Below are 25,586 nucleotides of genomic sequence, written 5' to 3' on the forward strand. Positions count from 1 at the left end.
GAGGAGAAGGGGGGAAGAGGGGGAAGGAGAAGAGGGGGGAGGAGAAGAGGAGGTGGAAGAGGAAGAAGAGGAGGAAGAAGAGGAAGAAGCAGCAGCAGCTAAAAGAATCTCAATCAAGATAAATAAAAACAAAGCCTTACACTGGCATACTTATTCATACTTTATAGAATGCTTTCTTTTATTCTTCATAAAGCCACAGGAGGTGAGTGCTATTATCTACATTTTTCATAAAGGAAAATTGGGATTCAGAAAGCTAAAATATAATAATTATCTAAGGTCATGTAATACTATGCAGCAGAGACAGAATTCAAATCCAGTTCCGATTAAAGTTCAGATCCTTTCCTATACTTCAGAAATAGAATATAACACAACTAGAGAGGGACTTGGTAAGGGGTGATCTCAACTTTGCTGAGTAACTGCCCCCACCAAAAACAGAATCCTTAACTTGGAAACTTCTCTCTGGAAGTAGGTGGAAACCTTTCTCAGGTATCTGTGAGACAGGAGAGACAGCACTGGACTCGAAAAAGCTTTGCAGCCAGAGGCAGGAAAGTAGCTTGTACCTTAGATTGTGAGTTAAATCAAATGAGGCCAAGCCAATTTACTGTGCTAACGACCATGTTAACTCACATAGTTCAAAGAATTGGCCTGATATGCAACAGAAAGCTACACAACAGCCTACTCTGCAGGACCCAACTGACAGGAGAGCAGGGTAGGAATGTCCTCCTCATCCTCCTCCTTTCACTGCTGTAGACAGTTTAAATACTGTAGTATGTCCTAGAGAATATGCCTTTTGTTCATCAGTGTGAATCAACTTGGGAATTACTCTTATCTCTTCCGTTCTGGTGGCATTTCACTTGCTTATGGCTTATACTTGATTTGTTTTTTTCCAGAGTACTAAATTAAGAATTTTCTAAGAGTGAAGCCTATGGCTTTCTACCACAATCAAATATCCCATTCCCTAGATGTTAACATGCGGCTGACCTCTCTCTACTAGCCTGGTATACAGAACACACATATTTTCCTTCATAGTTGCCTCCATAATGTGTAAAAGTTGGGAGATTTACAATGCCTGAACTCACAGTATGAGGCATCAGAGCCAAGAAGCCAAATGCCAGACTATTCAGTAGGAAAACCAACCAGCCCCTGATTTGATGTCTTGTATGTAGGTGTGGCCATCATCATCAGACATAACTGCAGAAAAGGCCCTTACGCAAGACGGAAAAGGAAAGAGAAACAATTCTGATCCTTTATGATGTCTGCCTGGTAAAGGGCAGGGGACATAGGTGCACAAAGATGACTAACAATAGAAAGGAATCACAGTAGGTAGTAAGGTAGTTCTGCAAGGATTTATTGAGCATCAGCCATGTGAGCAGGCTTGTAGGGGCACGAATACACGGAGTGGAGAGAGCTGCAACTCAAGGCATGCTTGTCAAATAGGAAAGTACACAGTCATCCTACCATCATCCATCCATCCACCCATCCTTTCATCCATCCATCCATCCATCCATCCATCCATCCATCCATCCATCCATACACCCATCTATCCAAGTGTTCAGTGTTCAATGGGTACCTGACAAACATACGCCAATACTGTCTAGGTGCTAGAGAGACCAAGAAGACCAGTAAGGAAGGATCCTGGAAGGATTAGATACTCAATATTTGACAGTCCTCTATGAATTAATCATTTCAATTAAATTCTTACAAAAACCCGGTGGAATAACTTTATTGTCATCATCTTATAGATGAAACCGAGGCTCAGAGTGGTTAAGTAGCTTGCCCCAAATCACAAAGAGAATAAACGTCAATCTGGGATTTGAACCAAGTTATCTACTAGGCCTAGCTCTGAGCCTGTGCCCTTAAAAAATTAGTAATTATTATGCAATTACAGTATAGTGCGATAATTGTAACAGAGGTAGAAAATTCAAAGGAAGCACAGGGGAAGAGACAATTTTGTGTGGGGAAGAAGTAGTTTTTTTTAGTTTTCCAAGTGAGCTAGCAAGGAAAGAGAATTTCAGGCACAGGTAACAAGCATATGCAAAGGTAGAGGGAAAAGGAGGGTTCACCTGTGGCAAGAGTGGCAGGAGTTGAAGCTGGAGAGTAAGACAGGGAGTGATCACAGAAAGCTGTGCATGTCAGGTGCCAGAGCATCTCTGAGAGGCCCCTACCTCCTGCTGTGACTCAACTGTCCTCTACCCTGTAGGAGAAGCCTTTCCAGGAGCCTCCTAGTCCTTCCAACTCCTGGCAGTGGCCTCCTCCTGTAATAAGTTGCCTGTGCCAGCCAAATCAAAGGCCTTATGTTTGTACCCATCATCCCACCCTCTGTGGTCACTGCAGACTGTAACATGCCCCAAGATTCTACCGACAGCCTGAGGACAGAGGCCCCAGGGGGTCCCCCAGTCACCAGAAGAGTGATGAGAGCTGACCCTTCAAAGTGAGACCCAGCTCTCACAGACCTCTCTGCCACAGAGTCAATGTATCTTCTCGTTCTACTCACAGTTTAGAGTCCAGATTCAGGAGGAAGCCCAACCGATCATACTCTGAAAAAGAAAAGCAGAAAATGTCATTAAAGTCAAGTCATTGATGATACTAGCATATTGCATCCCCCAGACCTAGACCATGGGGACAGACAACCCTTGGAAAAGAACACAATTCAACTGCTTCAAAGAATACAACTAAATACATAAACCACAAAACACCAGCTGAACACCTGTTTTGTGAAGGACCAAGTTCAATGCCAGGTATTTCCTATGCATTCTAGGGCAGCCAGTCCTATGTTGGTATACAACTGCCTGCCTTCCTGTATAAATGTGGTCATTGGAACTGAAATTTAGTAAACCATGAAACTGGAACCTGGAAAAGTAAGAGGCTCAGATGCAATATCTGCGTCCTCTGAGCTCTAAACACAGCATTTGCTGAATCAGCCACCTTAGCCATGGTGTGAGGATGTGGCAGTCAACAGGTCCCCAAATCCATGCCAATTCTCTTCATGGTCATCATAAAGAACCAATAGATCAGATTACATAAAGAATAGCAAGTTTACAATAAAATTTAAAGATAAATTGATGTTTCTAACAAGTGATTAATCAGTATTTTAATTTATTTAAGTTCTTTACATCTTGCCTCATTCTAAAATGAGGTTGAAGCAGTTCTATAAAATTGTATGGAGTACAAGATTTTGAAAAGGATAAATCTGGGGGCCAAAGTGGACATAAACTTAGGAAAATGCAGGTGGGGTAAGGAAAATAGCAAAAGTGAACATCCTAGGGCCGTGTGTGCTTGTTGAAGGAAGACTACAGATCTGTCCTCAAGATTTTCCATAGCTAAAACTAAGTGCAAAGCACTGATTTCATGGTTCAGCAGTATCTAGAAAATAAACCAGGAGAATCACAGCTATTCTTGATACTAAGACTTGAGGGAAATTTCCTGTTTCCTCAAAAACATTTGTATAAGGAAAATGATAGGGAGTGTCACAGGATTATTTCTTATGGCTCTGCTCCATAATTGCAGTGTGTGTATGTGTGTGTGTGTCTAGCCAAAATAAGGTGGCCTATGAATGCAGTTCTTAGCTGGCCTGGCTCAGTCTGAGGGTAAAACAGAATACCAAAATACTGGATGGAAAAGGCCAGGCAGCAAAGCTTTCGAGGAACTCAGGCTTTAATAAGCAGTGAACAGCAAAAAGGGGGAAGTCACACACATTGACAAGTACCTCCCAGGAGTCGTTCTGCAAGGCCAATTAAGGCCAGACTCATTGCTTTCAAAATCATCTGAGCTGCGGAGAGAGAATAAATCCTCTTCTTAAAATTGAAGATACCAACTAGGACACACAACTCAACACAAGGCTTACCTCCCAAGAGAATGGCCTTGAGCAAGTGAAAGCCTTTCCTCAAAATAATTCTGGCTTTGCTCTAACGCAGGCAAATGGATCAAAGACTTGCCTTAACATATCAAGAACTTACAAACATTGGTAAGAAAAACAAAAAAAGACTTAAATATAAAACTAAAAATACAATTTGCAGAGAGTTAGTGTCAACGTTAAGTACTCTCTCAACAATCCTATCTTATCATTCCATAAAAAGGAAGCCTCATCAACTTGCCAAATACCTGTTACTTTTTCCCTGTGTGGTGACAACCCTGGAGGAAGTCTCGTGCTGTTGCTCCTCAGACCTGAGCTAAGACTCCCTTAGACAATGAATCCATACTTAGGCAGATTCCTTCAAGAGAGGCCAGAGAATGTTTCCCTCATTGTTGCAAATTCAAATGTCAGGGGCCAAGCAAGAGCATAACACAAATGAGGGAAGTGGGAGAATGTAATACTCTTATACAGCAGCTCACACTACTTATTTTAGTTGCATTAAAAAACAAATTCTGTTGGAATGTCTTTTTTTTTTCAATTCACTGTTTTTCCTCCCATATATTTTCTGCATAGTAAAAATAATTATATCTGTGGTTTATTATTTGCCAATGGCATCTTAGTTATGTTTTGTTTTACACACACACACACACACACACACACACTGCATATTACATTTCTAAGAACTCTGCATTTCTAAAGCAAGTTTGTCCCTTCATGTCTCTCCTGGTCTATCTGTTGTTTTCTCTCTTTCATTAAGAGATATGAGGGCAGGACACAGTGGCTCACACCTGTAATCCCAGCACTTTGGGAGACCAAGCTGGGAGGGTTGTTTGAGTTCAGGAGTTTTAGATAAGCCTGGATAGCATAGTGAGCCCTCATCTATTCAAAAAAAATTTTTTTAATTAGCTGAGCATGTTGGTGCACACGTGTAGTACCAGCTACTCCAGAGGCTGAGGGAGGAGGATGGCGTGAGCCTGGGAGATCAAGGCTGCAGTCAGCTGTGATCACGCCACTGCACCCTAGCCTGGGCAACACGGTGAAGGATCACTGTACCCCCCACAGCCCTGAGAAAAGAGACATGAGTACCAGAATAATTTAAGAAAAGGTAATTGTGAGCCCACTGATGATAAATGGCAGCTCACCCTTGGCTCTAGCGTCAAAGCCCAGAGGGAACTGAGTCCATCTGGAGAGTGTGTGCCCTGCTGAAGGGTGGCTCCCACTAGCTCCTGCTAACTGTGCCAGGCAGCAACTCAGGCCCCGCATTACCACATCTTCTGATTTTTTTCAAGGCAGGAATCTGGATTTTTAAGGTAAAATTTCTAAGTTTATAAACATTGGCAAATGGATTCAAGAAAAATGTAAAGATTATGTGGACTGACAACTCATGAGGGCTGTGGCTGCCCATAGTAGATGCTCAATAAATATCTGTTGACTATTATCAGGATTATTTGGTCACAATAGTCACAAGTCCAAATCAAATTAGTGTAACAGGATGCTAGAAAGAAAATTTTAGCCAGGCCTATAAGGTGATACATTTCAGACACCACAGTGAAGTGCTACACTAAGATGCAGATTTTCAAAGGAAATCTCTTAATACATATCACATAATTCTAAAGGCCTTCCCTACATCAAATATAAATAGCAATCAGCTGCTAGAGATGAAGGGAGAGACGATTTGAAAAATGTCTTTGTGGGGAGCTGTGTTATGAACAGGGCAGGAGGGGTACTTGTCTCTCACTCCAGCCTCTGAAGGACGCCTAACATGGCCTTAAGGTTTAGAGAACATAGTGGGTTGCCTGGGGCCCACCTCCTACCCAACAAGTCTAAAGGACACAAAGGGCAATGGGTGGGCTGCTGCAGGAGAGCACTGCATGGGGACTGGCCTGCACTCCCAGAATCTGTGGCAAAAACTAATGCATGAAGGAGTTGGTGTGGGCTCGTTTCAGGTCCTTTCCAGAAGATCTGCCTGGAGGGTTGACCGGCCCTTAGCCAACAGAAGCAGTGGGCAGATGCTGGGATTCCCAGGAGCTACAGAAGTGAGGAGCAAGGTGGAGACATGGGCATTACCCACACCGGGGTAACCACAGAGAAGAGGCCCCTAAGATGGAAAGGGGTCATCAGAACACTCACAAAAGCACCCCACCAGAGTCAGCTTTAACTACTTGTCAGGTCCAGAGAGTGCAAACACTCTAGGTCTTTACTGCTCATTCTCTCTCGCTCCCACAGCAATCCCGGATATGTCAGAGGCATATGGGAGAGGAGGGAAGAGGAAAGACAAGCAGGGCATGCCCTTTCCCCACCAGGCACCTGCCAGCACTAAGCCCTATTGGGGGGAAGGGAGCAACTGCAGCTTTTGTGAATTGAAAGCTGTGACTGTTACACAAGATGGGACCCTCTAAGTTTGGAAATGGCAACTCACTGCGACTATGGAATTCTTATTATTTCAGATGTATTAAAGACATGAAAACATTTTAAGGGAACAGTGGGAGACAAAATGAAGGTGTCTGTGATGATCCCTCGACATTTCTTGCATGCTCAACATACTGGTTGCACTAACTCAGGTGAATGGGGTGATTTAGTGGTTCACATAACCAAAACGTAGGAAGGGCCAGAGTGCAGAGGGTCTCACGGGTGACCAAGAGTGACTGGAATAGAGGGAGGCCATCGGGCCTCCCTCTATAGTCTGTACTCTCCCCTGGTGAGCTTTCTTCGTATGTGAGGCAACGTGGCCACCAGCAACCTGTAGGCAAACATCTTCCGCTTTGCCACTGGCAAGGGATTGCATTAGCCCCTCTGCTCCCAAGGGTGAAACTCCTGGGGAAAGGCTAGGGCTGGTGGAGCGTGCACCAGCACTTCATTCTGTTAGAGTCACAGAGACTGAGGAGATGGGGTTTGTGGAAAATGATGACTCCCATGTGATACACATGGTTACAAGGAGCATTACCAGAAGAAAGGTGTTGTACTGAACAAATAAAGTCCCCTTGCAAACAATAGGAATAATCTTTGAAAAACTAAAGAGCTAGCTAAACCTCAGAGATTAGATTTAGCTGTAAATCTCAGAGCCAGTTACAATGAGCCATGGACCCCATTTCTCTCATCCTCAGTCCTCTGACAAACCCTTCTCATAATGCCCTCTGACTCACGATTCCAACCACCTGGCCCACCCCTCTCTACCTCCTGCCACAACTGAAGCCTGGCAGACCCTACAAGGCTTTTCTTGAGGCTCTCCAGGGGAGGCTGCTTTTCCTCTCCTCTGCCAAGCACCTGTGGGAATGAGAGGGGAGTGCTTATGACATACTTTGCTGCGATTTTCATCATCTTTCCTGTGTTTGGCATCCTTGGGGCTCTTGGATCTGTGGGTTTTAATCACATTTGAAAAAAAATTGGTCCTTATTTCTTCAAATATTTTTCTGCCCTCCTCTTTCTTTTAGGGGCTCCAATAACACATGTGTTAGGGCTGCTTGAAGTCCCATAGCTCACCAGTGGTCTGTTCATCTTTTTTCCCCCGTCATGTTTCACTCTATATATCTTTTCTTTTTCTTCAGGGTCTTGCTCTGTGGCCCAGGTTGGAGCACAGTGGTGCAATCCTGGCTCACTGTAACCTCCGCCTCCTGGGTTCAATCGATTCTCCTGCCTCAGTCTCCGGAGTAGCTGGGATTACAGGCACATGCCACCACACCTGGCTAAGTTTTGTATTTTTAGTAGAGACGTAGTTTCACCATTGGCCAGGCTGGTCTCGAACTCCTGACCTCAAGTGATCCATCCACCTCAGCTTCCCAAAGTGTGGGATTACAGGTGTAAGCCACCACACCCAGCCCTTTTCTTTTTTTAAGAGACAAGGGTCTCAACCTGTAGACCAGCCTGGAGTGTGGTGGCACAATCACAGCTCACTGCAGCCTCCAACTCCTGGGCTCAAGCAATCTTCCTCCCTCAGCCTCCTGAGTAACTAGGACTACAGACAAGTACCACCACACTTAGCTAATTTTTAAACTTTTGTAGAGATGGGGTCTCACTATGTTGCCAGGCTGAACTGCTGGCCTCAAATTATCCTCCTTCCTTGGCCTCCCAAAGTGCTGGGATTACAGGTTTGAGCCACTGTACCCAGCTCTCACTCTGTTTCATTTTAGATAGTTTCTACTGCTGTATCTTCTAGTTCACTACTTTTTTTAATTCTATAGTGTCTAATTTGCTGATTATTCATCCAGTAAATTTTTCATCTCAGACACTGTATATTTCATCTCTGGGAGTTCTTTTTTGAATCTTCCATGCCTTTCCTTAATACTCTCATGCTTTCCTCTGCCTTCTTGAATATAGGAATAGGACATAATGCCCCTAATTCTCTCATTTGTGTCATCTCTAAGCCTGCTTCTACTGATTGTTTTTTCCCTCATTATTGGTTGTATATTCATGCTTTTCTGAATTGCCTTGTAATTTCTGATTGGCTGCCAGGCATGTGAATTTTACCTTGTTGGGGACAGGATACTTGTGCATTCCTTAAGTATTTCTGAGATACAATTAGGTCATTTGGTCTAAGGCTAATTTTGCACTGTTACTAATTTTGCCCCACAGATAAGGCAATATCTTCCTGAGTACACTATGTGATATCCCATGCATTATACAGTTTTCCCACAATTCCCAGCCCTGTGTGACCTCTAGGGATTATTCTGGCTGCCCCTTTCCAGTGGTTCTTTCCCCAGATTCTAGTAGTTTTCCCATCCACATGTACTCATCAGCTGAGAAGTCCAAGGGGGACCTGCAACAAATCCCCTGAGCTCTCTCTCTCTGTGCAGTTCTCTCCTGATGATCTGTGAATTCTAGTTGCCCTGGCCTCCTCAAATGCTCAACTGTTACCTCACCTTCAGACTCTTGGGTTCTCCTTCCCTGCAACTTGGACTGCAAACTCTCCAGGAAGCTGGCTTGGGCAATTACAGGACTAACCTCATCTGCTTCCCTTCTTTCACAGATCAGTGCCCTGTGCTACCAATTGTTCAATGTCTGAAAATATTTCCTTTTTTTTTTCTGTTTTTTTTTTTCAGTCGTTTCTCCTTTCCTCACTTTTTCTTTATTCAGCCTAGAATTCACCTTGCTCAACACTCAGTTCAGCCTGCCCAATTATCTTTCCATTGTGCCCAAACCAAATCTCTCATTCCTGTTCGACCTTCTCTCCTGAGCTCCACTATTTTTTTTTTTTTTTTTTTTGAGATGGAGTCTCACACTGTTGCCTAGGTTGGAGCGCAGTGGCGCGATCTCAGCTTACTGCAACCACCGCCTCCCGGGTTCAAGTGATTCTCCTGCTTCAGTCTTCCGAGTAGCTGGGATTACAGGCACCCGCCACCATGCCTGGCTAATTTTTTGTATTTTTAGTAGACACAGGGTTTCACTATGTTGGCCAGGTCAGTCTTGAACTCCTGACCTCATGATCCACCTGCCTTGGTCTCCCAAAATGCTGGCATTACAGATGTGAGCGGCTGTGCCTGGCTGAGCATCACATGTGTATATCCAGCTGCCTCCTGGACAGCTCCAGTTCAGTGTCCTACGGGCACTTAAAACCTAAACTACACCCCCCAAGTTCATCTTCACCCTCACACACACGCAGAACCTCTTTCTGGATTTCCCACCTTAACGAACAACACCACTATTGACCCAGCTGCCCAAGCTTGAAACCTGGGAGAATTCCTTCATTCCTGCTTCTCTCTTCTTTCTTCTAATTCATTACCATATCCTTTTAATTCCATGTTCTAAATGGATCTCAAATCTACTTACTTTTCTCCATTTCTACTCCCTTCAGCCTAGACACCTTTACTTCTCACCTGGATTGCTGTACCAGCCTCCTGTTATAGCCCGGTCTCCCTGTGCCTGTCTAATAGATGTTCTATGCTGTAATCAGAGCTATCTTTCTGTAAGATAAATATGGCCATATCACAATCCTGCTTAAAACCTTTGGTTGGACTCTACAGATCTCAGAACAAACCCCAATCTCTTCATCTACAAGGTCCCTCAAGACCTAGCCTGTAGCTACCATTCCTACTTTTTTTCTTTTTTTTTTTGATACTGTCTCGCTCTGTTGGCCAGGCTGGAGCACAGTGGCACGATCTTCACTCATTGCAACCTCTGCCTCCCAGGCTCAAGCAATTCTACCTCAGCCTCCCGAGTAGCTGGGATTTTAGGGGTGTGCCACCACACCCGGCTAATTTTTGTATTTTAGTAGAGACGGGGTTTCACCATGTTGGCCAGGCTGGTCCTGAATTTGTGACCTCAGGTAGTCCACCCACCTCAGCCTCCCAAAGTGCTGGAATTACAGGCGTGAGCCACCGTGCCCAGCCTCCTACTTCATTTCTTGATTCCCAGCATCACCCCTGCCATATTTGATGTTCCTGCCAGGCTGATCTGTTTTATCTTTCTCCAACATAACTTTATAATCTCCAGGCCTTTGAACATGCCTTTCTCTTTATTTAAAATATTTTCCCTAATGGTTGCAGTGGCTGATGCCTGTAATCCCAACACTTTGGGAGGCCAAGGCAGGCAGACTGCTTGAGCCCAGGAGTGTGAGACCATCCTGGACTACATGGTGAAACCTGGTCTCTACTAAAAATATAAAATATTACTCGAGCATGGTGATGTGCACCTGTGGTCCCAGCTACTGCGGAGGCTGAGGTGGGAGGATCACCTGAGCTCGGAAATTCGAGGCTACAGTGACCCATGACTGCACTGCTGCACTCTGGCCTGGGCAACAGAAGTGAGACCCCGTTTCAAAATAAAAAAATTAAATTATATAATTTCCCAATCCCTTTTCACATTGGTTATTTCCTACACATTATTCCTAAATGACCCACAGTTACCTCTAGCTCAAAATGGTGCAAATCAGACTTATCTCTGCCTGTTCCCCAGTCTTCCAGCCTTGATCCTTCTTGTTTTTAAATGATGGCATTATCATGCAGTCCTCCAAGAAGGAAATTTTTGGTGAAACCCTAATGTCTCTCATTTCTACATACAGACCCTGTTCCCCTCCCTATCCCATCATTGCTTTTGCTTGAGTCTTCACTGTTGCTTGGTTCATGTGGCAACCTTTTGATCTGTCTTCTCAACCTCATCTCCTGCCACTCCCTTCTAGGCAGCCTTTATGCCTGAGAGTTAGCTACTGCAGGTGACATTTCTCCTACAATGCCTTCACTCACCTTGCTCATCCTTCAAGATAAAGCCATCACCAAAGTTCAATTTCACAGATGTTTTTATAGTACAACAAGGAATTTTACATCTTTCCCTAAATTTCCAGTCCTGTCTTACACTATTGTCTCCCCTGCTCTGTGCTCTGGTGATTTTGGCTTCTTTCAGTTCCTAGAATAAGCCACCTCTTTATTCGGTTAATTCCTGCTCATTCTTTAGACCCTAGTTCGAAGGCCCTCTTTCAGAAAAGCGTTCCTTGCCGGGCACAGTGGCTCAGGCCTGTAATCCCAGCACTTTGGGAAGCTGAGGCAGGCAGATCACAAGGTCAGGAGTTCAAGACCAGCCTGACCAACATGGTGAAACCCTGTCTCTACTAAAAATACAAAAATTAGCCAGGCATGGTGGTGCATTCCTGTAATCCCAGCTACTCAGGAGGCTGAGGCAGGGGAACTGTTTGAACCTGGGAGGTGGAGGTTGCAGTGAGCCAAGATTGCACTACTGCACTCCAGCCTGGGCGACAGAGTGAGAGTCCATCAAAAAAGAAAAAAAAAGAAGAGCATTCCTTGTCCTCCCTGTGTAGACCTCACCCTTCACATGCTCCTGTGCCACAGTGTACTTTCTCCAGTTTGTAATTATACATTTACCAACAGGTGCCTCTCCTCTGCTAGTCTAGATGTTCCACTAAGGCTCTTCTTTTCCTCACAGTTGCATCACCTAACACTATGCTTGGCATGTGGGAGGAATGTTGAACGAACGACATCTTCTCTGATCTAACTTGTTAGCCTAAACGCACCTTATCTGTGCTCTCCAGCCCTTCCAGAACTTACTCATGAACCTGCAGTGCACATCTGTTGTTTCTGTCCTTTTAGAAACAAGCCCCTTGGGTTTCCTTCAGGGAACTGCTCTTCTCCCATTGCAGGCAAGTGGTGAGACTGTCGATGGGATTTATGTCCAAAGTGTAGGCACCTGACAAAAGCTAGGTTAGTGGGACAATTTCTTCCTTAAACTCAGCAACACCAGGGAGAAAAATAATGTGCTGAAGAGAGGGACCACTTGTTCCTGCAACCTAGGTTCCTGGGGCTGCCCTTCATGTTCTTCCTGAGAGCTGGATGTTTAGATTCTGTGTGTACCCATGTCCTTCTGGTAAATTACTTTTTAAAAACAGTTATCCCCAGTCAGTTTTTGTTGCTTTCAATTAAACTATCCTAGCTTATATGTATTTGGGTCCTCCTAAGGGGCAGGGCTCACCTCTGCACCTAATGTCACGTCCAGCACAGAGCTGGTGTTCCATAAATGTACTGAATGAATGGAGGAGTGGATAGAGTGACCAAATAAGCAAGGCAGCCTAATAAGTAGCCCTGAGACCTGGAGTATTTGTCTTCCTCCAACCCTTGCAGTGAGGGGGCAGTGTTGGTGGTACACTGATGGCAGCAGCAGGGGCTTCTTCCTCTCCCTGTCCTTCTCCCTCGCCCGACATCTTTGACTTGCTCTGGCCCTTCCTGGCTCCCAGCCTATCTGATTACATCACTATCACCTGCCCACAGTGAGCCTCCTCTGGCTCTTCTTAGGCCCAACTGTCTGCCACACTATTTAATGCCCTTCACACCTTCTATTTTCTGGGTTCTGCTTTGGGGTTCTCTTTTAAGAATTCCCAGTTTGCCAAGGTAGTTCCCTTCTATCATGTAAAAAGGCCTGAAATTTAACCCTCTCCACAAAGACTTCCTGAGTCACCTGAGTCACTGGCATCTGCCTGCTCCATCCCAACCAAAGTTCTTACCTGACAAGCACTTTACTCTCAGCCCCAGCCTCATAGTCATGTTACTGATTATTAAATCTGTGTGTGGCCCCTCACAGAGTTCCCTGACTAGCAGGAAAATTGAAGCATCATCTTTAGGAAGTGTAAATGAGAAAAGAAAGCAATTAGGAAAGCATAGGCATTATGCTCCAGGAATATAGGAGCAGAGCTTCTCTACTGCTGGCGTAGGGCAAGGTTACAGATCCCAGCGCATCTCCTTTATACAAATGTGTGCTTAGAGTTGCGTGTGAATTTGCCTTATACAGAGGAACCGCTATTTTGAGTGTACCAACACTTCAGGGACAATTCACCTCTGGGATAGTGGCATGAAAGTCTGGGTCTCACCAGCAGCCCAATGATCCCAGATCTGTACTAAGAACAGAAGACTCTAGGAATCCTGGGTCAGTCAGGCACAATATGCACTGGTATTCCAGTTCTCCGAGCACCTGAAGATACTCTCCTCCCCAGGTATCAAAGCAGAAAGCCAGCAGAAATGTTTTTTTTTTTTTTTTTTTTTTTTTGAGATGGAGTCTCGCTCTGTCACCCAGGCTGGAGTGCTGTGGCCGGATCTCAGCTCACTGCAAGCTCCGCCTCCCGGGTTCACGCCATTCTCCTGCCTCAGCCTGCCGAGTAGCTGGGACTACGGGTGCCGCCAAGTCGCCCGGCTAGTTTTTTTTTTGTAATTTTTAGTAGAGACAGGGTTTCACCCTGTTAGCCAGGATGGTCTCAATCTCCTGACCTCGTGATCCGCCCGTCTCGACCTCCCAAAGTGCTGGGATTACAGGCTTGAGCCACCGCGCCCGGCCAGAAATGTTTAGTCTGATGGCTTAGGCTTCCTGCCTCGGTCAGGCTGGAAAGCCCAGGATTACAAAAATCACTGACCAAGGAGCTCGTGTGTCTCTGTCCAGCTCCAGGTGGGGAGTGGGCTGATGCAAATCCCTGCCCTTCCCCTCTTGCACGTGTACCAAGTCAGAGCTGTGAATACACAAAGTGCTTTTTCAGATGTCTTTGAAATTAACCACTAACTCTTACATTGCCGCCTTAAAGGAATAAGTCAGTCTAGATGTCATAGCAAAAGATTCATATAACTTGTTGGATGAACACTGGAACCCTGATGTAAACTCTTACTTAGAAGGTTCAGAAACTGGACATAAACAAAAGGATGCCATGTATTAAAGTGTGAATACATGTAATAATGAAATCTTGTTACTTATAAAGCAAAATTAATAGAATTAGAAGAAAAATACACAGTTGGTATACCATCATAAACCACTGAAAAATCAGGCTCACAAAGTGTGAGAATTCAGAAGACGTGAACAGAACTATTACTAAATTTAAACGAACAGACATACAGAGAACCTTACATCCAACAAATGGAGAATGTACATTTTTTTTTCTTTGAGACGGGATCTTGCTATGCTGCCCAGGCTGGATTCAAACTGCTGGGCCCAAGTGATCCTCCCACCTCAGCCCTATAGGTGCGTACCACTGTGCCTGGCCTCTTTACAAGCCATGTAGGGAGCATTTACAAAAACCTACTAGGCCAAGCATAGTGGCTTATACCTGTAATCCCAGCATTTTGGGAGGTCAAGACAGGCAGATCACAAGGTCAGGAGTTCAAGACCAGCCTGGTCAACACAGTGAAACTCCGTCTCTACTAAAAATACAAAAATTAGCTGGGTGTGGTGGCATGCACCTGTAGCCCCAGCTACTTGGGAGGCTGAGGCAGGAGAATCGTTTGAACCCGGGAGGTGGAGGCTGCAGTGAGCCAAGATCACGCCATTGCACTCCAGCCTGGGCAACAGAGCGAGACTCTGTCTTAAAAACAGAAACAAAACAAAACAAAAACCGACCAATTGTGAGGCCATAACACAGGGTCAGCCTCCAACCCTTGTTTAATTTAAAATTTAAGTATTGAGAAGATATCACATGGAATAACATTTTATCACTGGCAACAAAATACTGTCAGTTATTTCCCCTGAAGTGATAATGCTCACTTTCATTACTGAGAAAATGTCTGCCAAATTCCAGAGTCTGAAAAACCACAGTCTGTCAATTGTACTTTCAAGTAAAAATTATGTTCCATGAAAAATGTTGCATGAAAAACTCATGGAGCAGAGTGTTGCCCAAGAGGCTGCTGGTCAGTGGTAGGCAGGCCAGGTGGGGACTCCCAGCGGAGCACAGCTCCAGGTGAAGGGCAACACACCCGTCCTCACATATCGGATAATATCTCTGCTTATGTGCATTGAATGTAGCCTCTTATGATCTCCAACCAACTCCAGGGTGACTGCTCTAAGAATTCATATACATTTTGCAATAGAGTTTCATGCTATTTTGAAATATCTGATACAAAAAAGTGAGATTAGATTTGAAATCCATTTGTTCTAACAGAAGAAATTTCAACCTTACAATTTTGATTAAAGAAGAGCTGTTGGATTTTTAAAATATAATTTCAGCTGCTGTAAACATCTGAATAAGTATACATAGGATTTTACATTTTTGTCAGTTATTTGTGTGAATGAAATTTCTTTTTGATGATAACTGAGTATTTTTTTTAAGAGAGTATCATTAAAAAGCCTTGACAGGAGTTATGTGAAGCCTTCCCAGGCAAAACTCCTGAATAAAAATTTATGAACACTGAAACAAGCTCAAGTTTTTAATTAAAAACTTGAAAAGATTTTTATGGTATAGCAATTCAACATTTAATACATTTCTTAATACTTTGTGTTTCATTTGGCTCATCATAGTTCTTTTTTGTTTGTTTGTTTGTTTGTTTGTTTGTGACAGGGTCTCACTCTGTCGCCCAGGCTGGAGTGCAGCGGTACAATCTCAGATCACCCCAGTCTTGACCTCTTGGGCTCAGGTGACCCTCCCATCTCAGCCTCCTGAATATTTGGGATGAAAGGCGCAATGCTGCTGGGACTACAGGCGCAATGCCACCACACCTGGCTAATTTTTGCATTTTTTTGTAGAGACAGGGTTTCACTGTGTTGCCTGGGCTAGTCTCAAATTCCTGGACTCAACTGATCCTCTTGCTTTGGCCTCCCAAAGTGCTGGGATTACAGGTGTGAGCCACCACACCTGGCCTGTTCATCACAGTTCTGTAATATTTTTTTTAAAATCACAAATGTTTTCACAATGCCCCCTATGTAGACAACTCCAAGTCCTCTCCTGTTTGTCCTAGTGTAGCACATAAGTATTACTTCCTACCTACGTTCTGATGTGCAACTGGAAACACCAGGCTGTGCAGTCACATCTTGTTCCAGGACAAAAGAGAGAGCTTCTTGAAGGTTACTGAAGCCAGATGTCCCACTGTAGCCTCACCTTCAGGCTATTGAGCCCCAGAATGGAATTTCAAGGAATACAGTTGTACATGATGAGCCTAACATGCTACTGGCATTTCCGTTTTGAGTGAGCCACTTCCTTTTTTCATTGTAATGAACCACCAAAAATTCCATTCAGCAGTCACTGTACCTGGCACGAAGCAGATGCTTATTAAATGACTGCTACTGATGACAACCACAAATATTCCCCATGAACACCAATTTAAGGAGCATTATTGAGGTATATCAAGTTTGGTATTTTATGGGATAAAAACATGAACTTGGTTCTATCAGAAAATTGCAATGCTTCGAATTATAATTCACAAAGTCATATAGGCAGGATAGTCCATGAGGCAAGAAAACTCCATCTACCCAGAGAAGCAGCTCTGCTGCCAGATCTTCTTTAAAGTGGTTTTTGGCTCCAATCTCTGGGCTATGATGAATTGCTAAGTACAAACGGAATGGCAGTAAATGGAATGAGGACCTATCCTAGCCAAAACAGCTCTATCATTTCTTAAGAAATGTCACTGTACAATCTCTAAAAAAAAAAACAGTCATGGGGTATATTAAGCATATGTAATATATGCCATGGCTTGGGTGGAGGAGGAAGTTGGCAATAGTTCCAAATGGGCTGTCAGGCTTGCAGAATGAAGGGACTGAGAGGAATTACTATTTATTGAGCATCTTCCTTTGTTCATGCTGTCCTCAGTACTGTCACCTACACAGCCCCATGAGGCAGGTACTATATTTTACAGATGAGGAAACAGAGGTTTAGAGAGGGGAAATATGTTCAAGATTCCCCAATCATGAAGTAGGCTAGCAGGGATGCCGCTGAACCAACCCAGGGCTGATTCTTTTCTTTACGTTATGCTACAATGACTCTCAGAAAACCAGAAAAGCACTACAAACCAGAAAAGCAGACCCTCACATTAGCAGCACAGTTTTCATGAGAGCAATGATGTACTATTACCTCCCATCTCCTGCCCGGGGGTGATGTCGGAAGGCCCTGGCCATGCCACACATGAATCATGGGAGTCAAAAGAGGCCTGAGAAGGGCTGGCCAAAGTGCAAACAGCTCCCATATCATCTTAAGTCAGGGAAATAAACCACAGCATGGGATCAATTAATCAAAGATAAACTAAAAGGAAAAGCATTTTTCTAAAATAAACACAGAAAAACCTACTGACCTAGACTAAATTAACTGATTCAGTAAAATAACTTAGAAGTTTACAAACTAAGATCCAATCTCAAATTGGTGTATGTTGGTGTGGGGGAGGTGAGAGGCCTAGCAGGAAGCTTCTGGTAACAGAGTCCCCTGTGACTATCAGGCCTCCATCTGAGTACAGCACAGCTCTTCTCCAATGTGGCATACTGGGGGCCAAGGGAGCATGACACATCCTTGGCCCCAAGTAAGAGAATCACAGGCTACAGAAGGAGCCCTGGAAGCCTCACCCAGTAGATAGAAGCCCCCTCCCATGGCAGCCAAAGATGTCACTGCACCCATCTATCTCCCTCCTGTCTTGGGAAAACAGCAGATATCTAGGGCTGAGTACTGCAGTGAATTCAATCCTGTTCACAGCATCAACTGTGTCCGGGTCATACCAGGGCATCTTGCACTAAGCTGCAGGAGGATTAGGAGGGACAGCATGTCAAAACAGCTGCTGGTACAGGAAATGGGAAAAAATAGTCTGCAGTTTGTGTCTTAAACTTCATGGAGCTTACCACCTTATAGGGTAGATAAGGCATAAATACTCACTGAAATGGTCTGAATGTTGGGTGTCCCCCGCAAATTCATGTGTTTGAACCTGATATCCAGTGTGATCGTATTAAGAGGTGGGGCCTTCAGAAGGTAGTTAGGTCATGAGGGCTCCACCCCCAGGAATGGGATTGATACTTTTATCAAGGAGGGCTGAAGGAGCCTATTCGCCTCTTCTGTCTTGCAAGGACACACACAGAAGGTTCCATCTATGAGGAATGGACCCTTTCCAGACACTGAATCTGCTGATGTCTTAATCTTGGACTTCTCAGGCTTCAGAACTGTGAGCAATAAATTTCTGTTGTTTATAAATTACCCAGTCTAAGGTATTTTTGTTATAGCAGCCCAAAGAGACGATGACAATCACCAAGCAATTATTAAACAAAATAAGAGAGAGCTCCACTCACCAACCAAAAATAACTGAATTTTTTCCCAGTTATAAGAATAATATATGTTCAATACAAAAATCCAAATCCAAAAAACTTATAAAGAATGAAGTAATAACCATTTACCTAGGGTTAACTGCTACAAATATTTTGGTGACAATTTTCCCAGAAATCTCTCTTTCTATAAATGCTGTCTATGTATGAATGTACATAAATAATTTTACTTACACTTGGCCTTAATATACATGCTGTTTGTTTCTGTTTTGTTCACTCAACAGTATCCTCAACATCTTCCATGTCAATAAAAGTAAAATTGCATCATCATCTTAAATGACTGCACAGTTACTCCAGTGCATGGATATGCCAGTGACCTCAAGCACTCCTTAATTAGTGAATATTATTGTTCCTAATTTTCTATTCTTTAACACCTATTTATTTAACACCTATTTAGCACCTATTATGTGCCAGGCACATTCTAAATACCAGTGATACAGTGATGAACAAAACAGACCAAGTCCTTGGCCAAAATGAAGCCTACATTCCAGTGGGGGAGATTGACAGTGTATCAGTAAATAAGCAAATAGTTTGAAAGAAGTAGGTGTGCTAAGAAAAACTGAAGACATACCTTTTTAGAGAAGGACTGGTTAGAGGAATGGACTACTTTAGATGAAGTGGTCTGGGAAGACCCTCTGACAGTGGGACAGAGGACTGAAGACAGCAATGCAAAGCAGGAGGTAAGAACAGCCTAGGAAGTGGCAACAGCAAGCACAAAGACCCTAAGGCGGGAAAGGACCTGGCATCCTCAAGGAGCCGCAGGCATGCCAATGTAGCATGAGGGCAGTGGGCTGAGGGCAAATGAACTACAGGGAAATCTGAGAGGTAAGTAGGACCCAGGAAGGAGGGACAAGTTTGGATTTTATTCTAAGTGTACTGTAAGGTCACTGGAGAGGCTTCAGTGGTAACAAGACAGGATCCGATTTATGTTTCTGGAAGATTACTCTGGCTACAATGTACAGAAGGCAGTAAGTGGCACAGACAGGCCAGTCAGGAGATGTTTCTAGTCTAGGGAAGAGAAGATGGTACCTTGGGCAGTGGTGCTAGAAAGAAGCAGCTAGAGAAGAACACACGGTGAAGACAGGAAAGTGGGAGAGGGTAAAGGAAGAGGAACAATTAGGGTGATTCTAGGTGACAGGAAAGTGGGAGAGGGTAAAGGAAGAGGAACAATTAGGGTGATTCTAGGTTTGCAGCCTGAACTTTCAGTTGGGTAGATGGGGAAGAAAAAGTGGGAGAGGAACTAGTTTCAGCATACAGGTCCTATATATATTTCATCAGATTTATATATAAGCATTTATACATAAGTATTTGGTTTTGGGAAGCTGCTATAAATGTGTTTTAAATTTCGGTTTTCAACTGTTCATTGCCAGTGCATAAAAACATGACGAACTTCTGCGTTTTGACCTCATAACCTGTCATCTTGCTAAACTCAGTTTTTAGTTCTAGGAGTGTTTTTGTAGCTTCCTTGGGATTTCTTATGTATGCAATCATGTCATCTATGAAAAGGGTTAATTTTGTTTCTTCCTGTCCATTCTGTATCCTTTTTATTGCTTTATTACATTGACTAGAACTTCCAGAAGTGTTTCCTGATGTTAGGGGGAGAACAGTCTTTTACCATAAAGTATGATGTTTGCTGTAGGTTTTTGTAGATGGCTGACATCAGGTTGAAGAAGTTCCTTTCTCTGTTTGCTGCGTGTTTTTATCATAAATAGTTGTTGAATTTTGTCAAATATGTTTTCTTCATCAATTAATAAGATAATGCAGTTTTTTTTTTCTTTAGACAGTTAATACAGTGGATTATACTGAATTTTTTTATTGTTGAACCAGCCTTCCATTCCCAGGATAAAACACACTTGGTCACCAAATTTGGGACGCTTTAGCCATTGTTTCTTCAAATTATTTCTTCTGGAACTCCAAAGACACGAATGGTAAACCTTCTGGTATTGTCCCACAAGTCACTAGGCTCTGTTTAACTTTTAAAATATTTTCTCTGTTGTTCCAATTGGATAGTTTTATTGCTTTATTTGGTTCTTCTTGGTATTTTCTTCCTCTTTTTTTTTTCTTTACTAAGACATTCATTTTTAAAAATCTCTTCTATTTTTAAATTTTTTTAGAGATAGGGGCTCACTGTCACCTAGGCTGGAGTGCAGAGTGCACCTAGGCTGGTGTGATCATAGCTAACTGCATACTTGAACTCCTGGGCTCAAGTAATCCTCCTGCCTCAGCCTCCCAAGTAGCCGAGACTACAGGTGTGTGCCACCACGCCTGGCTAATATTTTCCTTTAATTTTGTAGAGGTCTCCGCAATGTTGCCCAGGCTGATCTCAAATTCCTAGCCTCAGGCAATCCTGCTGCCTCAGCCTCCCAAAGTGTTGGGATTACAGGCATGGGCCACTGCACCTAACCTTTATTTTTTTTTGCTAAGATTTTCTAGTTTTCTATTCATTTCAACAGAATTTGCCTTTACTTTGGGGAGCATTTTTATCATAGGTGTTTAAAAAGTCTTGGTTAGATTATTCAAACATCTGTGTCACCTCAGCACTGGCATTGGTTGATTAACTTTTCCCATGCAAGTTCAAATTTTCCTGGTTCTTCATTTTGGTTCGTATCTGGGATATTCTGAATATTGTTATGAGACTTTACATCTTGTTTAAATCCAGTGGAGAATGTTCGTATTTTTGTTTTAGCAGACAATCGACCAGGTTGGGTTCAGGCAGCAAATTCCAACTACCCTTCTGTGGGTTGTGGTTTCAACATCAGTTCCATTTTCAAAAGCTAGTCAGAAGAGTCCTCTGTGTGTGCATCCAGTCTGGGACTTGGGCAGTGGTCTGTCCCTTAGTTCAGTTCTGAAAGTCTTTGGTATGTTTAGAATCAGATGCACACATGCACAGCTTGGGTTATCCTGAAGTCCATAAATAACTTAAAGGGGTTGCTTTCCTGAGCTCCCTTTCCCTTTGTTTTCTCTTTTGTGTCTCCTGGTTCCTTGGGCCTACCCTTCCCGGGCCTCTGGCCAGAAAGCTGGGGCTTTAGTTAGCACATTCTGCCAAGAATTTTCTGAACTGCACTCAAATCTGGGGCCAAGTAGTAGGAAGGCAAAGACAGAAAATAAGCAACCAAAATTGCACCCTATCCTCTTGGGACTACAGCTCCTCTGATCAGAGAGGAAGGTTCCCCTCCCTCAGTTTTAGGTGCTTGAAGGGCCTACTGCTGCCACTGTCCCTACCACCATCACTGTGGGATTGCCTGGGGGCTGGGGCATGAGGGAACAACTCTTGGAAGTTGTCTGAGCCTTGGAAGCCCTTTTCCCACCCCAGAGCTCTAACTAGAGGTCTTCTCCTGAAGCTGTTTGTGCCTTAGTGTCCACTGCTGAGGTTTGGGGCACCTTGAGTCCAAGACATGGGACACTGAAGGGAAAATAGGAAATTCACTGCCACTTTAGTAATACATTGAATTCTGGTATTCTTCCCCTATCTGTCTGCTACTATTTATGTCTCAGAGTCCTCAAACTGCTATTACATGCATTCTGAACAGGCCTTTAGCTGCACTGAGAGATAGGGTGAGTGTGCTCACTCCATCTTAACTGTAACTGGAACCTTTTTTCTTACTTTTAAGTACCTACGCTAACGGAAAGAAAGTCAAATAGGGATTAATTGCAAAGTTATCCTGCTAAAGTTCTAAAACGTTCTTGGCAATGTGGTATGTCCAACACTTTGTAAATTCTCTCCAAATAAAATAGTAAAGCGGCCACTGTGAAGACCTCTGCCCAGCTCTTCCCTGGTACCATTCCCTTTTAGGCTTGATGCAAAGCATGAGATAGCAAAACGATTGGCCTCTTGCAAATATTCCATGAGTGCGTGCATAAGGCAGAACTAGGTGTGGAAGCTGGTAGGTGTTGTCGGGAAAACTGAAGGCTAAGTAAACTGAAAACCAGTCATAATTTGAGGCTGACTCTGAATCAGCTTGCTCTATCCTCCACTAAGAGGGAGTCAGCGGAAAAATGTCTGAATTCTCATTCTTTGCCAGCCTTCACTGAGAACCATGTACAAACCTGGAGCCTTATTGCCACGGTCCATAGTTATTTGCAGATTAAGCCCAAGATCTTCTTATAACTCCAAGGGAAATGGAGGCTGAGGACCAAAATCCCCTTGAACATTGTTAGCTGTACATTGAGGTTTTATGTACTTTTCTATACATTTGCTATATTTTACATTTTTAATACAAGGCCCAGCTAGTGAGTTACTGTAAAATGCATACCTATATAACCCCCTTCAGGTCACTAAAAAGGATATATCAACACACTAGAAGCCCCTCTGTGCCCATCCCTCAACATACCCCCTTGAACACCACCATCTAGCTATTATAGAATTCAATTCCTTGCTTTTAATACTGAATTATGTATCTAAGCAAATATGGTTTAATTTCATTTGTTTCTGAACTTTATATAAAAGGATAAACACAGTATGTACTGTTTTGTCTGACTTCTTTCACCCAACAATACGTCTTTAAGATTTATCCATGTTGTGGCATCTGGCTATGGTTTGCTCATTTTTACTGTTCCCTATGAATATAATTTGCATATTCATTCTACTGTTATTAGGTATCTGGATTGTTTTTGGTTTTTGACAATTATGAACAATGTTCTTATAAACATTCTTATACACGTATCTTGCATATATATGTCCTGTTATGTATAAGCATCCATTTCTGCAGATAATATACCTAGAGGAGGAACTGCTAAATCACCAGGTATGTGTATATCCAAATTTACCTAGATACTGCCATAGTTTATTCCACAGTGGTTGTACCAAATTATGCCAAAAGAAGTAAAAATCAGAGTTTTCACTGCACCACATCCTTCTCAACATTGGAATTGTCAAGCTTTTCAAGTTTTGCCATTTGGTAGATGTGTATTGATTTCTCATTGGTATTCTAATTTGCATTTCGCTGAGTACTAACCCAATCAAACACCTTCTCAGAGGTTTGTTGGCCATTTGGATTTCCTCTTTTGTGAAAGAGGAAATTCAAGTCTTGCTCATTTCTGTAATGGGTTGCTCCTTTATTCCTACTGATTTCTGTCATTCTTTGTTCTGGAAACAAGCCTTTTGTTTGTGCTGTAAAGATCTTTTTTCACTCTGGATTTCCTTTCACTCTCTCTCTCTCTTCTTCTTTCCTTTTTTTTTTTTTTTTTTTTTTTTTCAGAGACAGGGCCTCACTCTGTCACCTAGACTGCAGTGCAGTGGTGCAATCATAGCTCACTGCAGCCTCTAACTCCTGGGCTCAGGTGATCCTCCTGCTTAGCATCCTGAGTACCTCAGACTACAGGCACACACCACCATGCCCTCACTATTTAAAAAAAAATGTGTAGAGTTGGGGTCTCACTGTGTTACCAAGCTGGTCACAAATTTCTGGTCTCAAACTGTCCCCCTGCCTCAGCCTCCCAAAGTGCTGAGATTACAGGTGTGAGCCACTGTGCCCATCCAGCCTGCCTTTTCACTCCCTTAACAGGGTCTTTTGATTAATAGAAGTTCTTAACCTTTATGTAATAAAATGACCAATCTTTTACTACACAAATAGACACAAGTTTTGGATCAATTTAAGAACTCTTTCTGTCTGTCCAGTCTACCTTAAAGTGACTTCTCCTGCCTCAGCATTTTGGTGAGAAACATACAAGGTATGAGATAGAAAGATGTTAAGGGACAGAGTATGGGCTCTAGAGTTAGACAGAGATGAATGGCCCAGAACAGGTTACTTCATGTATTTGAGCATTAGCTTCTTTATCTATAATAAAGATATCAAAGCTATTGTAAGGAGATCTAGTATTTGATAGCACAGCAGAGTGATTACAGTCAACAAAAATTTATTGTATATTTTGAAATAATTAAAAGTATAATTGAAATATCTGTAACACAAATAAGCTGTAAATGCTTCAGGTAATGGATACCCCGTTTACCCTGATGTGATTATTACTCATATGCCTGTATCAAAACATCTCATGTACCTTATAAATATATACACCCACTACGTACCCATAAACATTAAAAATTTAAAAAATTAAAAATTAAAAGCGATTGTGAGAGATAGCTGAGAGGTGTATAAAGCACTCAGCACAGTGTTGGCACACAGTAAAATAGGCAGGCCCTCAGTAAATAGTGGTGGCTGTGATCATATTCTCTGAATGTCTTTCCTCTTGTCCACTCTACTTCAACTGCCCGTACCTCATGGCTGTTTTGTGAATCATCAATCTATCATATCAAAGGACGGCAAAATGAATTAACTGCCCTCAACAGGCCAGCAGTCTCCCTGGCATTCATGGGCGGTACCTATGGTACGAGGCCCACCTGACTTTACCTAAAAACACAGAGACACTCTTCCCTCAAAGTCATGTCATTCTGAGGCTCCCATAGGGACCCAATGGTAGCAAGCTGAAGAATCAAAGTAGTCTCTTCCCACTTCCTGTCAACAGGTACAGTGGTGCGGAACAGGTAAACTGCCCCAGACATGGGAGAGCCAGGCTCCATTGGGTCTGGGTGAATTTGGGGCAGGTGTGCTGATCTGTATGTCCTGCACTGTAAACAGGGAAGAGAAGGAGTGTGTCTACCTACATGCATTTTGGCATGAGTGCACAGTACAGTGTGGTACTCCTCTCCTGGAAGAGGTCTGCATTTGAGTATAAGGGCTATGCATGTAAACATGCAATGCAGTGTATGTCCTCAGGAAACTGGGATGCTCCCACCAGCCCAGGATTCTAGTGGAGAGGCCTGATGGTTATCTGCTCCAGCATTCCCACAGCTTGGGGTCTTTCAATGCCCTCTGCTCCACCTTCTGAGACAGGATATATGCACAGAAAACAGACATCCTTTTATGAGACTCTTGACAACTCTGAATGAAGAGGGAGCATCTACTTCAACTCCTCTGTGCACACTTTTTTTCTTTTTTTTGAGGCAGAGTTTCGCTCTTGTTGCCCAGGCTGGAGTGCAATGGCACGATCTCGGCTCACCGCAACCTCCGTCTCCCAGGTTCAAGCGATTCTTCTGCCTCAGCCTCCCTAGTAGCTGGGATTACAGGTATGTGCCACCACGCCCGGCTAATTTTGTATTTTCAGTGAGACAGGGTTTCTCCATGTTGGTCAGCGTGGTCTCGAACTCCCGACCTCAAGTGATCTGCCCACCTCGGCTTCCCAAAGTGCTAGGATTACAGGCATGAGCCACCGCGCCCAGCCAGTTCCTCTCTGCACACTTTTAAAGTAACTAGAAAAG

The 25,586-nt window shown here is 43.4% G+C and overlaps 1 protein-coding gene and 1 long non-coding RNA gene across 7 annotated transcripts in view; one reads left to right on the top strand and one right to left on the bottom strand.

Annotated features, from left to right (window-relative positions):
• ST3GAL3 (ST3 beta-galactoside alpha-2,3-sialyltransferase 3) overlaps positions 1 to 25,586 on the bottom strand; it is a 235,976-nt gene that overhangs the window by 113,946 nt on the left and 96,444 nt on the right. For all 5 annotated transcript variants that reach the window (XM_023221372.3, XM_023221374.2, XM_023221373.2 and 2 more), the window contains one exon: positions 2,495 to 2,537. In XM_023221372.3, the coding sequence (XP_023077140.1) occupies positions 2,495 to 2,537 (43 nt within the window). The remainder of the gene's footprint in view (positions 1 to 2,494; positions 2,538 to 25,586) is intronic.
• The window catches only part of LOC111548734, a 78,445-nt gene continuing 70,923 nt past the window's right edge, over positions 18,065 to 25,586 (top strand). For both annotated transcript variants that reach the window (XR_002733508.1, XR_002733507.2), the window contains exon 1: positions 18,065 to 18,174. This is a non-coding gene — a long non-coding RNA (uncharacterized LOC111548734). The remainder of the gene's footprint in view (positions 18,175 to 25,586) is intronic.

The sequence above is a fragment of the Piliocolobus tephrosceles genome, chromosome 1 (genome assembly GCF_002776525.5).
Source record: "Piliocolobus tephrosceles isolate RC106 chromosome 1, ASM277652v3, whole genome shotgun sequence".
In the NCBI taxonomy this organism is placed as follows: Eukaryota; Metazoa; Chordata; class Mammalia; order Primates; family Cercopithecidae; genus Piliocolobus; species Piliocolobus tephrosceles.